Raw genomic sequence first — 15,335 nt, forward strand, 5'->3', positions numbered from 1 at the left:
TAATTACCCTTATTGGTTACAATGGTTATACTTTGTGAATTGGTAATGGTTTGCTGTAAATTTGAACTGCTTTTTCTTGAATTATTTTTAAGTATATATGGTCAGCATAATTGCAGAAATTGTTACGCTAAACGTGGAACAAACATAATCGGCAACAACAGACAGAAATTAATGTTTATTTTGATAGATATGTTGATGACATAAATCTTATTTTACAAATGAAGAGAGGACAGAATAAACAAATTTTCTTATAAAAAGAAACAATAAAAAAAACAACTTTCAAATTATACAAAATAGACCGATCGAAATAATTCATTTAGAGGGGGGAAAAAATTGTTACCTGGACTTTTATAGCGGTAAAGAGGCTTATAATAAACATTAAAAAAAATAAATGAGTGAGCGGCAATGGTGGAAGGTTGTTTTGGGAGGGGGGGGGGTTGAAAAGGGGTGAAAAATGGTATTATTGCGATTTCCAGTGAAATTTGATGTCAAAAAATTTGTGGCTATTTAAGACACAGAAAGGTATACTTTCACCAAGTTTCGTCAAAATTAAATTATTTTTGCGAAAATGAAAAATACAGAAAAAAAAGATTTTTCGCATTTTTCTTGGAAATTTTTAGGTTATGACAAAAAGTGATCTTTACAAAAGTTGTAGATTTTTGTATGATTTACAACTTTTGTATTGAAAAAAATTTTTTTCAACCCCCAAACCACCCCTCCACCACCTCTGCTCACGCATTTTTTTTTTTTTACATTTATTATAAGCCCCTTTACCATTTCCACTTATAAAAGTCCAGGTAACAATTTTTTTTAGTTGGACTAAAATCAATAACAAAAAAAAGAACAAAGGAAAAATTATGCTGGAACTCTTTTTACAGGGTATTGTCATTGTAAATTCACTCATGTTGCTTAGAAGATATAAATATAACAAGGAAACATGAATAATTGAAAAACAAAAGATTAGCTAGTCTGTATCAGTACATCAAATTATCCCTGAAATGTGCTGCTACCTTTAGTATCTACTGTAAGCTCCCTTGGCAGCTAATTTTGTTCTGATCGCTTAATTAAAATCAAGCATTCAGGGGAAAGTGATACAAGGATGCCCACGACACCATTATAGATGCAACAAAGCAGTTGATGTAGGCTTCTAATTAAGGATTTTAGGAATATTCAAAAAACGTATAAATGGTTGGTTCAAGTGTGTAGGTATTAGGTAACAACAGAAATGCTCTGAAGAAAATATGTAACATTAATTTTCCCATTCTCTAGTATTTTGAAGCTGCCCGTATAATTTTGGTACAAAAATGAGTTAATATAGTTAATTATTTTAATATCATAATAGCCTAAAATGTAATAAATATGGTATTACTATATGATGATTGTGATCAGTGTTTTGGTATGCGCAGTTCATTTTAACTTTGCAAAAATAGAGTCACAGTTTTGTCCCTTTCTCTCTAGTTTAAAGGACCATTGCTACTAGTTTGCTTCATGAAAATTCTTCCTGTCCATTGTCATCTTTAATAAATGTACGTTCCAGATTTTATGCAGTGAGGAGTTTCCTTTCTAGCCAACATAATTAAGCAAGCAGTTTTTAGTTCATAACCTGAGTTATTTTAACATATGTTTTACAGTTTAAAAATGAACTGATGCTCAGGTTATCTCGGCAACAGTGGAAAGGTCTTGAGCAGTTATGAACTGAAACTCAGAAAAACTATTCTGAATAAAAAAAAAGAAAAGAGTATATTGCTTATAATAAAGATTTATTTACTCAAATAAATAGCACTATTGAAATTATCATTAAGAATTTTAAAAAATCCTTTTTTTATCTTGTATATTAAATTAAAATCTAGTAACATAGAAATCTTATATTCTGATATAATACCAGTATTTTTAATGTTTACAACATGTTACAATATCAACTATACTAAAACACCTAAGATGAAAGTATAACTCTATAATAAAAATAAAAAAATTACATTGGCCAAATACAGCTAGTTGTTTTGAAGTATACTGCTTACACTAAAATCTGACTTTCCACTAGACTAAAAGATAATATTTTGATTGAACTTAATTTTATCATAATCGATGCATCATAAAAATGAACCATTTTTGAATATAACCTTACAACTTCTAAAGACTTATTATACAAGTATGCTTTCCTCAACAGTAATTTACATTTGTTTTATATAAAATATTCGTACGGCTAAATGATGAATGTGTCATGGTGAAGAGACTAACAAATAGAAATATTTTAAACTGTAGATTTTTGAGTATCATCTGGTATTCTTCCTGAAGGCAGATCCCTTATTCTACTGCATCTCCTTCCACTTTTGTCTCAAGCCTTCTCCTTCATTCCCTTGTAGGTAAAAAGATGAAGGAAAAGGCAAAAGTGTTTTTAGAGTATATAAGGCAGTTAATGTTAAAATTGTTTGGTGAGAGAAGGAAATACAGAGTAAACTGTAATATATACAACAAATAATTGGAATTGCTGTTTCAAGCAACTGTGCTTCGAATAATTTTTGTGATGATATTCCAGATATTTTTTGAAACACTGTAGAATTCAGGTAAATTTGCGGCTATGGTCTCAACATACGCTGAATTCCAACAAGAGATGGTGTACAAGATTCAGTTGTTTTAAAATGGAACTGGTCCAGCCAGGCTTGAAACAGTCACCTTATTGTGTTGGAAAGTAATAATAGGTTGACTGCCCTTTGCCACCTATTACAAAGAGTCAAATGTTGACTTGTGGTCAATACTTTGGCCTCCATGACACAATAATATCACAGAATAGCATAAAGGATGGAGAATTTCATCAGACTAATGACTAAAAAAAATTCCAGACCTGCAAATTGAAGTAAATACTCCAAAAAGAATAAGATAATATCTTTTCTGAAATAAAATTTTATTAGCTTTCAAAAGTTTTGCTTTCTGAAAAATAAGCGTACTTTATTCATACATTTTTTTTTAATAAGCTGCTTACTATTTTTTATTTTATTTTCTAAACAAGTTAGCTGGATTAAATGGTAAACTGTATCCCTTACCATGTATAACACCTGAAACACCTTAGGAAGTTACATCCTGGAAATTGAACTATGCAAAAGAGATAAATCGTTCTAAAAAAATTACTGAAGTTCTACGTTAGCTGAATAAGGTTTTTTAGTTAGAAGTGGCTAATGACTACAATAGTCAATTCCATGGATTTTTATCTTAGTAAAATTTATCTGTCTTTTTTTTACATTATCTGCATATAACTATGAAAAGATATTTTACAAATTGACTTAAGTACTGACTCAAATTTTAATTCAATTGTGAACATAAGACACATAACAATAATTTATTGAATTCGTGATTATCATCATATAAATTGTGACACCAAATAATTAATGATTTAAATTAGTCTTCTTAAACATGAAAAAAAAATAGGAAGAATGAAGATAAATGATGAAGATGAGTTGGTTTTTTAGTTCATTTTTCTGAACTTGTTTACTAGAAAAGCTCTGGACTGATAAATCAGCTCAATAGACTGAAAACCTAGTTCAGTATGAACTATTGAAAGTCATAATGATAATTAACTTACAAATGAAGAAACAAAATATTGCTAAATGGCTAGCACTGTTATTTTCAGTTACTTACTGCCATTAATAATTTTTTTTTATGAAGTTGTCTTGATATATGATATTAAAATAATTTTTTTCTGTTCATGTCCTTTTGACTTATTACCATACTGTACACATGACTTCATTCAGTTTTGATCTTTACCCTTTCTTTATTTTATCAATTTACTATTCCTCTCAAACAATTATAAATCAGTTTTCTTACATTTTCTGTTTTATTTTTTTTATTTTGTAGCTGTTCATAATAATATTTATAAATTTAATAAAAATAAACATAATTTGTATAAAAAAATGAAATATCTTGAAGTTACATATCGTAATTATGTACAGTTGCTGACTCAAAGATTAACTTGTTCAATGCTGAATAAACAATATATTATTTATCAGTAATTAGTGATGAAACCACCTTCGCTTAACCAATACAAATAAGAGTGATCCGACTCAATTATGGTACATAACTTAACAACTCTTGACGTCAATTGATTCATTGCCTAGTTTAAGCAACACTGATTTATATTTATCTGCTATTTTTTTATGTATGTAGTTATTATTTTTTGTGTAGTCTTTTAATCATTCTACAGAGTAAAAAGGTTATATGATGAATAAAACTTCATGATGAATGTATACAAAAATTCTAAATAAAATCTTGACATTCTAAAACCATGATGAGGTGTAGAAATTTATTGATGAACACATCTGGCACACACATCTTCTCAAATAAGTAATAGATCATAGTAGATTTACTAGTTTTAAGGCACCATAAGGCTATAAGTGATTATCTGAAAATAGTGGTGTGTGGTATCCATGAAAATGTAATAAACATAAATCTCAAGTGACAATTTCACTTCAATGATATACAAATATCAAACAATCACCTTTCTTTGCTATTTAATGCAATCTGAAATACATTTTTCAAGAAAAAAATGTTGGAAGCTTCACAAAGTAGATTCTTTTTTCTTTCCAAAAGTTTAAAACGTGAACAGTCATGGAAATTGTGGCTCTGACCTCATCATGAAAAAAGTTTCTTTTGAACTTTGTTTAGACCAAGGTGAATTTTACAGAAAAATCTATTAACAGATTACAATCATTCATTTTTATCATAACTTCTGAAAAATAATAGAAGACTTGGCCTTTAATAAACCATATCATCATACAGAAGACATGATCTGAAAAATAACAGAGGACATAGTCTTGATCAGTTTATTTGCTATTTTTGTTACCCATAATTCCAAAAAAAATGTTATTCTACTTCAACTATGCTCAAGCTCAAGGCATGTTAAAGAAAGATTAAAAGCTTAGTTTCTTTTCAACAAATGAATCATCCATGATATAAATGGGCCCATTCCAATGTGTATGTAGCTTTAAAATACTGAAACATCTCATCTTATTTTGACTGATCTCATATCTTAACTGATTTAAGGCTTTTGACTGTGCATGATTATTCTTATTTTTGACTGATTAAGAGATGTTATCTAATGATGTACATGTGAATGGCAATTTTAAGTGCAAGTCTCAATTATACAAATTTTCCTCACACCAGAATATATACTTAAATATCATAAGTACAGTTTAAAAATTTCATTTGATGGGAAATTAAATTTTTAAATTCATGTATTCCCAGTTTTACCATAATCTATGGTACACTCTAACATACAGTAACTTCAACATGGATCTAAAACAATGTATACTTTTTCTTTAATACCTCTATCACAACAATAATAATAATAAAAAACCAAGTTTTTATATAAATAAGAATATACACTTCAATAAAATATATGATTATTACATAATTATCATGATGTACTTTCTAGCAATAAATTATTATTGAAATCTGTCAATAACTCGACATCAGGTCGACAGCGTTTAAAATCACTCACACCATTCTGAGTACAACTAGTACCTCTCACATCAAGATATTTAAGATTTGGAAGACAACTAGCAGTATGTTTAAGACTTATATCGGTAACAGAACGATAATTCCGCAGCACTAATGTTTCTAATCCAGACTGTCCAGGCCTTTGGTTTCGGATCAAAACAAATGACAGACCAACAGGATTTGCATTTAACAGATCTCGTTCACTACCAAAAGAAGCAACACCTATATCACTTATTTTATTTTCACCACCAGGCCAGTCAAGTGCTTCCAAATATAACTTTTTCAATTTTTCAACACGATTAAAACATGATATGTCACTGTCACTCACATGTGTCGACCGTAAATCCAATAACTGCAAATAGGATAAATAATAATATATTAATAAAGTTAACAGAAAAAGTTAATACTGTGTAACTTCATTAGTTTTGTAATTTATTAAGTTTAAATAAAACAGGTTATGTCATAATGGTAAATCTATACTAAAATAAAACTGATATAAATTTAAATAAATTAATTCATTGAAACTAAAGTCCTTTTGCTTCAGCTTTATATCAAATGCAAATAAACTATCAAATTTTACATGAAAATAAAACATATCAATTATTTACAGATATAATTAATTACATAAGTAGCATACAAATAAGTCTTACTACAAAAAATTACATCATTCAAATCACTATAAATAAAAATTTTCTCTTAAATAACTGGTACTTTGAGGGTGGATACTCAATTTAATAAAATCATAGATCATAATAAAACTCAAGACCATTTTCTACGTTTCACTTGGAGGAACATACCTATCTAGAAACACAAAATTCATGAAATGTAGCTCTTTAAAATTATTCATAAAAGAATCATTCACATCAACCCAGTGATTCAAGAGTTTTAAGCGAACATCAGTATAAATACATGGACTTACACATAGTTTTTCTAATTTACATATTTCAGATAAAGGAATAAAGATTTATATATTTCCTAACTCTAATATTCAGCTCTTTCTCTTATCTTTCATATTCTGAGAACAATTCCAGATATCTGAAAACCTTCATGACTTTTTAACTTAAATGCTTCACTCAGATTACATGATCACCTAAATAAATTCATGTCCCTATATTATATCAGGTGATTCAAAAAAATCTTCACAACTTTAAAAGCATGTAAAAACTTATTTAGATAACTTTCAGATTCAGTTGAGGTCTGATTTCACAGCAAAACACATATTTTGAATAACATAGTTCATTAATACCGAATTCGACCATGAGTGTAAAAATGGATATATTTACTGGTGCAGAACATGCTCACTGTGTGTTTTGGTTTCACAACTGGCCATCAGAAACTGCAGTCCAATGTAATTTTCGTAGAGTACAGTAGGAAGTCTCCTAGTAGGCATACAATTTACTTTTGATATCAAACCTACGTTGAGACAGGTTGTTCTGTTAAACATACAAAATCACCAGATGCCAACACATTCCTGAAACTACTGTGGAAAAACTCTGAGAAAACTTTGCTCGTAATCTGAAAAAATCACATGAGACTGGCATTCTACAAACAACTGTTTGGCATGTATTATGTAAACGACTGCAATTGAACCATACAAACTAACCATGGTTCAATACATTACAGATGACAACAATGTTACTTGGCTGCATTTTTGTGAGAAAGCAATGGCTAGAATTGCAGACAATACATTTTTAGACAATGTAATTTTTAGTGATGAGTTAACATTTCACATCAATGGCAAGGAGAATGAATACCCATAACTGCTGAATACAAGGTAGTGAAAATCCTCATCAAACTTTGTAGCATGTTTATGATAGCCCTACGGTCAATGTTTTTTGTGCCCAAAGCAAACTACAACTACACCGCCTGTTCTTCCATGAGGCAACCATAAATGGTATCGTTTATTTGGACTTGCTTCAAAATTTTCTAATTCCTCAGTTAGATGATGCAATTAGTATCAGAAAGATGGGGCACTACCTTACTAATGCCTAGAACAAAGATTTTCTTGATATTCGATTCCCAGGTTGGTGGACTGGTCATGAAATTCAATTGCATGGCCATCTTTTGCTCATTAGATTTGACCCTGCTAGATTTTTCTTATGAGAGGTTTCAATAAAAATCAGTTTATGTACCACCTTGGCCTGCAGATCTTGTTGAGCCAAGACTTTGAATTAACACCACAGCTGCAGAGGGTAACGCACAACTTGCTGGTTACAGTCTGGAATGAGATTTACTTCAGGCAAGAAGCTATATGAAACCAAAGTGAATTTTGGCTGATAAATTTTTTTTTTTTTCTATAAGACCTAAACCAAATCTGTAAGTTACCTCAATAAATTTTAATATGCTTTTAAAATTGTGAAGTCCTTTTTGAATTACCCGGTATACTATTATTAATACCAACAATCTAAAGATTATATTCAGCCTTCAAACTTTAAAATCCTCAAATCTGTTTTATATTTCACCACTTTTTTAAAAATTGCATTGCCCAACCTAAAAACCATATTCCTGACTGTCCTACTCACATTCACTCTTTACTTTTATTAACATCATTGTTATAAAAAAACCAGTAACACAGTGTTTGTATTTCTCTCATCTCCCTAAGATCTTCTTTAATAGTACAACATTCCACAAGCATCTTGTAGAGCTCTCTGAACTCCCTTTATGAAGCCCAACATTACCATTTGTTTAGGGACTGTAAGAAAAAAGTCAATAAATTTGTCGACGGTTAAAATTTTTTACATGTATTTACATAATAAATGTGTGGCCATAATGTATGATATGTCAGCCTACTTGAATAAAATTTTACATTTGAAAAGAATAGAGTCAAATTCCATACCTTTTAACATTTATTATAATTGATCTTTGAAGTTCAATTATAGCCTTCATTTTAGAATATCACAAAAAGTTTTTAGAGCAGCACACAATCAGAAATATCTGATGGTTTTATCATTGAAATTCTTCACTGGTTTTTGAAGGATTTCCATTTTAACAGTGATTTTCCTCTGTTTTCCACCTTCAGTAGTGATAATTAATTTTTTTTGGTTGTCCTTCAGCAAACCTCTTACATAAATTCATGTAAACTTCAAATTATTAGTTATCCATTCTCAAATCTATACAATTTTCTGTTAATCTATCTCTTAACAAATAAATGCTGCTCAGTCTAAATCAATCGTCTATTCTCATTAGCAAGGTTGCAACTGATATAAACTCTGTGCTACAATGGCATTGTCTAGGTTTTCCATTGTTCAAATAAGCCTGTTGTGAAACATAAATGCAAATAATTCCATATTATGACTGCTCCATTATTTAACCTATCCTCTAGTCCTGAGCAGATGGTTGTGTGTTATCCCTTGTGTTGATTATGCTCGGTTCCACAAAAAAAAAAACAATGAACAATCTTTTTTTAAGTATTTTTTGTTATTTTTTTCTATTAACTAATAACACACAATTATTTATTACTAAATTATTTTTTTACCTCTAAGGAAGGAAAACCAAAAGTAGCAGCAAGGCTGGCATAAGGCACACAATCCTCAATACCAAGGCAGCCTTTCAAATGTAATTCTTTTAATGTTTTACTTTTACTTAAAGCAAGAAATGAATGTGCATGAAACTACTGGCACCCAGATAAACCCAATATCTGAAATAAATTATACATAAAATTCAATAATAAAACCAGTAGAGAATAAACAATGTATTTATACATACATTATACAAACATTGTATTACAGATATACATAACTAAAATTACTACTCATTGAATTTATTTGTATTTTATGAGGAAACAAGAGGCCCAACTTAACCTCACTTGCACTCTGATAGTAGATTACAGCTTTTACTTATTGAACATCTGTTGCTTAGACTGATTTTTCACTTCTATGTTGACAATCTCTGGTTTAAGAATTCTTTATTTCATGCCCTTCTCTATTTTGTCCTTTCAGTACCATCAGTCTCTTTTCTTGGCAGAAAGAAAAATGTCATGAAGAAAATGGTTTACTAGTTTACCAAATAACAAATCACTACTTTAATATAATAATTTTAATATCTTTAACATATAAGCTTTACTACTTATTGGAATAATAAGGGTAAGTCTTTAGAACCCCCTATACCAGATCACACACTAGTAGGCTAGGCAGATCACAGCATCTTCAGCTTGGACCTAGCAAGTACAACCTCTACCCATACACAAAACCAAAAATAGAGAAGGAGGAATCATCCAGGATAAGGATAAAGAGTGGATTGTGAAAAAGGACAATATAACAATATATCCTCAGGGAACTAAAGCATAAGATAGATAGATATCAATGTCCAAGGCACAGCTCCCTCCAGACAGTATGTGCTCATTTTATCAAAAATACATGGGGGCTATACATTTCTAACTAAGGAAACCATACATAATTGATAAATAATTTTGCTTTGTACCTTAAACACATTTTAAATAAATGCAGTAATGAAGAGTTACTCATAACTCAGAAAGAAACATATTGTGAATGACTGTTAAAGCAAAACTGTTTTTTACCTTGAAGATTAATTTCATTTTGTAAGTTTACCATCTTTTTTTCTGAATCAACATCATTACAAACTTAGGGATAGTTAGATCAATTACTAATTATACATTCTGGCTTCTTTTCTTTTTTCCAAGTAAGCTTCCATTCTTTCAGTAGTAAAAAAATAAAAACAAATGTATGTATGTGTCATCATAACAATTTTAAATCAGATTGAACATTGACAAATTTTTTAATCAACTAGAATTCTGCTAATTTAGACAACATTCAACAAAATTTTATTTTAATTACATCAAACAATTCTATGAAATGTTCTCTATATAAGAGGTCTGTAAATAAAGTAATGAGACTAGTATTTTGACAGCGAAAGTGGCAACACTGTAAAGTTACTAGTAAACATATGGTTATATGAACAGCTGATTTATATTAGGCATTAATATTTGTAGTCTATTGTTGTACGTGAGACGTAAACAAACTTTTCGTGAAACGAGTTAGTTTTTGTTGTATGTTACAAAAACGAGTGATACTAAATTATGAGCAACATTGTGCAATAAAGCTTTGTGTCAAAACTCTGTGAGAATGCTACTGAAACTTTTTCAAAATTGAAAAGGGCATATGGAGATGATGCTTGTCACATGCCTAAGTTTTTAGATGGTTTAAAGCATTTTCAGATGGCTGAGTATCAGTTGTGGACGACACACGCTCTGCAAGACTATTAACGTCAAAAAGTAACAACATTGCTGAGTGAATCAGAGACTGGATATGGTACGACCAGCAATTAACTGTCAGAATGATTGTAGAACAATTGAATTTGAACCACAGTCCATTAAATTTTGACAAATGAATTGGACATGAAAAAAGTTTGTGCAAAATTGGTCCCATAAAACCTCACTGTTGAACAGAAAAACAACATGGTGGAAGTGTGCCATGATCTTCTAGGACGAATTGAAATTGATCCTGATTTTCTAAAAAATGTTATTACTGGTGATGAATCTTTGATATCTGAGTATGACCCAGAAACAAAACGCTAGAGCACGGAGTGACACACTTCAAACTCACCATGTCCCAAAAAAGCAAATCAAAACCAAGCTAATTTATTTCTTTAATAGCATTGACATTGTCCATAAGAAGTTTTTGCCTACATGACAGACTCTAAATCAATATGTTTCCTGAGAAATTCTTGAAAGACTGCGGAAAAGAGTTGCTCGCGTGAGACCAGCCATCAAAGACAACTGGATGCTGCATCATGACAATGCACCTTGCCACACTGCACTCTCAATTAATGAGTTTTTGGCAAAGAAAAACATTCCTGTAGTTCCTCAACCTAACTTGATTCCCTGTTGATTCACCTGACTTGAATCCCTGTGACTTTTTCCTGTTCCCAACTTTAAAAAACACCTCAAAGGACACCATTTTGAAATAGCAGAATACAAAAAAAAATTTGACCAACCATCTTAAGGATATTCTGGTTTCTGAGTTCCAACACTGCTATAAGAGTGGGAAAATCATTTGAAGCATTGCGTAGCTTCCCAAGGAACTACTTCGAAGGTGATAGAGTCCATATATAATTGGATTGTAAATAAAAGGTTTTTCTGAACTAGTCTCATTACTTTATTTACAGATCTTGTATGTGTACAAAGTTGATAAGAATATTTCATAGAAAAAAATCTACATTAAAAGATAAGCAGCAAATACATCCCTTTTTTGTGATAAAAATCTGCTACTAAGTGTTTATTAACCTGTTTCAGTCAAAAAGATTAACAAACCAATCCACTTTTTATCTGATCTTTAAAATATATGTAAATTTTAATAAAAACTGTATAAGACTAAAAACTTTTACAGGCTTCATAAAGACTGAATTACTTCTAAAAATAAGCTATATGCAGAGTGGTGATTTCTGTTCAACCATTCCTCACATAAAAATTAATGAATGTAGGTACCATTTGATGAAAGAACATACTATAACATGTTGTAGCCCCTATTGTAATTGATCCCCCATCAGGGAAAACATCCGCCTTGTGACAATCCTGGTTGCCACATCACCTTTTCTGTTCCTAGCTGTAATGGGCTTTAGCAGAGGTCATCTTTCAGACTCTTTAAATTTGATAACACATCATAGTCATCAGTTTGGCCTGTCACCAATGCAAATGTCTCTGAAGACGTTTCCATCAGTGTGTTTACACAACTTACTGTTGCCTTCACATGGCTTCTTCCAATCTCGACCACCTACTATAACTTACAACTGTCAACTATTAAATAAACCAATTATTGGAAGTGGAGTCCCTGTGTCTTCCTCTAACACCAAGGTTCCACACAAAAACTTTTCTCATATTTAACTTCAATTACACTCTGTACTCAAATCATTATTTGACTGAGTTTTTTTAAACACTAAAAATACTATTCTCATACCAAAAAACAACTGCTGATCACAACAATGGCAATGTTGTCCTACAATTCATATTTACACAAAAATCAAGAAACAAATTCATACATTAGATAAGCTTCTAATGAGAACATACCCTATCTCTCTCTGCTCTGATCTGCTTTCAAGAATGAGGTCAATGCCTCCACTCTCCCACATCACAGTTCTATCACAGAGTTCTCAACACATCAATTCTCAACCTAACAGCGAATACCTTAGCTAACCTATATTGGTGAAGTAAGCATGCAGGCAAGCTGCTAGCCACCCAGGTTACTACTCTACCTATACAGCCATAACAGTATCAAAGCCATACTCCGCGGGGCTAAAAATCTCAGGAAGCCAGCAACTATGTACCATTACCTTTCGGCTTTGCAATTAACTTACAATGAAAACCAGAATTGACCCTCACAAGCTAACTGCTTTGGTAAGTTCAGCTTCTTACCTGGGGCAGACATATAAGACACGGCGCACATCATCAATGGCCTACACCCCAGGCACAAGCCTGAATCAGTCAAACCTAATCTAGCCAATCTATCTCTAAAGGCACTATGTCCAGAAAGAAACTGTGTAATATGCTAATAGGGGAAATCCAAGCAACCTGCATACTTCTCACATCAGGAATAATGTTCATGTTACGGCCATCAGACAATTCAGTCCACCTGACCTGCCATAAATGGGAATCTTGGTCATCCATTTCTTTTAGTCACAGGTAAAGTTGGCCGCAAGGATATCAGTGGGCTTAATACCAAAAATAACAAGATCACCTTTCAAGAGACATTCCTATTGGCACCAATCACATAAAACAACAGGAGACGTTGGGTTCTCAATAAATATTTTATAACATTTGTATCTCATTCGATGAGCCCAGACAGGTGCAGCATACAGCATTACGGCTTTGCAAACATCCTTATATAGAACATGCATGGTTATAAAATTAAGTTCCCAACTGGAGTGAACTGCTCTCTGAACTCCAAAGAAAGCACACAAACCTTATTGGTAGCATATTGAAAGTGCACCTTGAATCAAATATTCTCATCAAGAATACCCTTGATCAAGGATTCTCATCAAGGACCTACACAAAATACCTAATTCAACGACCTACCATTGATACACAAGGTCATCGTGTAACAGCCAGTCTGCCCTTGAGCAACATCATCATTGTTACGTCTGGGCTAAACATCATCATATGTTGCAAACTCCACAACTGGAGTATCTTGCAAGCCTGGGCTGCTCTGAACTCTGATTTTATTCCTCAAATCTCTTTTAACCAGCAAAAGTCCATCATCCATATAAGCAATGATGTGGCATCCACTGGGTAACGTCGACTGCATCAAAGAATCAAATTCAACAACCCAGAGAAGGGGTCTTAAAAACTACCCTATGGACAATCTTTAGATAGCTTCTTTTCTTTGAAGAACAGCATCTATATTGCTGAAGTAACACATTCAGCTCATTTTACTAACAATCATACCTCTGAAACAGGGCAGAGAGCCACCACAAATTATTAAAAGCTCTTGATTTGTCCAAAAAGATACCTAAGACCTACTCAGACTCACTAGAAGAAACAATGTTCATAATCATAAGAATAGCATCTGTGTCCTTGCTTGGGCAAAAATCACATTTATCATCCATCAACAATTTTCTACAATTCAACCTATCATTAATACAAAGATAAAAAATCTTTCCAATAATTGGTAGGAGCATTAAAGGCCTAAAAGGGGGCTCACAGTGGGACCCTTATCACCACCAATGAACAACAATTTAAGAACATTTTTTCCAACAAACAGGGAAATAGCCACCAAAGAGCATCCTATTAAAAATTCTAGACAAAACAGACAAGAAGCTCCACCATGATTCCATCAAAACCAGTGGCTTTATTCCTACCAGAACTGCAAATTACCTGACATACCTCTGCCTCTGTAATTTCCACAGACAAATCATCAGAGTGAGAAGCAGCTTCCTCTCGAACTCACAGATGATAAGAGATTTCATTAGTCACATCACCCACCCACTAATAAATTGTTCAATAAAATATTTAAAATCTCAGCTTTATTAGAATTAACACACCCTGCTGGGTTGAGAGAACTGAGAAAAAAACAAAAGAATCTTTTTCTTATGCCTATACCCTAGAACTAAACACAGCACCACAAGGATCCTTACTTCCTTGTACTATAACAAAAGAACGCCCAGAATCCCTTTTAGATGTCCTGATCAAATGAAAATATTCAGACCTCTGTCTCCAATTGTTATCTACCAAAACCAATCACCATTCAGAATCACTCTCCTGAGACGGTACACAGATTGTTTCAACAGATGACTCTCTAATCCACCAAGAGGCAATTCTCTCTCAACCCAAATTTCAAGGAATTGAATTCTCAGCAGTATCAATGAAAACTGGAGAAAATCTTTCTTCCACGTTATCCAAACTTTGATCACAGAGCCTAGCAGATAAAATATTAACAAAACAATGATCACTAGATGATCATCAATGATCACTAGAACAATCAACAGACTAAGTATCCTACAAGGAACATTCCTACCAACAATAATATCAATATTCGTTCCACCAATTTCTTTCCATTTATCATTCCAGCATATATTAGTAACTCACCTAAAACATTAAATACCTCTAATCCATACTGTACAACAAAGCCTTCAACTAATTCACCTCTATCATCTGTAACTCCACTATACCAAAGAAGCGACGACATTTATATCAGCAGCTAGCACTACAGGTCAGTTACCAACAAGATCAAGAATTCTATCCCACTTTTCTAAATGTTCCTCAGTGGGATCTCTATATTGAAAATACAAACTAACAACACAGAAATCAACAAGTTTAACAGCAACAGAATGAGTATCAGAAACCTGCCTCCAAAAAACAATCTAACATGTTCTACACAGAACTGCTTTCTTTTCTG

At 32.0% G+C, this 15,335-nt stretch overlaps 1 protein-coding gene across 1 annotated transcript; it reads right to left on the reverse strand.

Moving 5' to 3' along the window:
- Positions 1-4,594: 4,594 nt before the first annotated feature.
- LOC142328646 (uncharacterized) lies at positions 4,595-15,125 on the reverse strand. The gene is made up of 3 exons (XM_075372525.1): positions 15,042-15,125; positions 8,966-9,100; positions 4,595-5,842 (listed from the first exon to the last, which is right to left on the reverse strand). Exons 1-3 carry the CDS (start codon positions 15,123-15,125, stop codon positions 5,408-5,410), a joined length of 654 nt encoding a protein of 217 aa, XP_075228640.1. The 3' UTR covers positions 4,595-5,407.
- Between the last annotated feature and the right edge of the window lie 210 nt (positions 15,126-15,335).

This window comes from Lycorma delicatula, chromosome 8, assembly GCF_047948215.1.
Source record: "Lycorma delicatula isolate Av1 chromosome 8, ASM4794821v1, whole genome shotgun sequence".
Classification (NCBI taxonomy): Eukaryota; Metazoa; Arthropoda; class Insecta; order Hemiptera; family Fulgoridae; genus Lycorma; species Lycorma delicatula.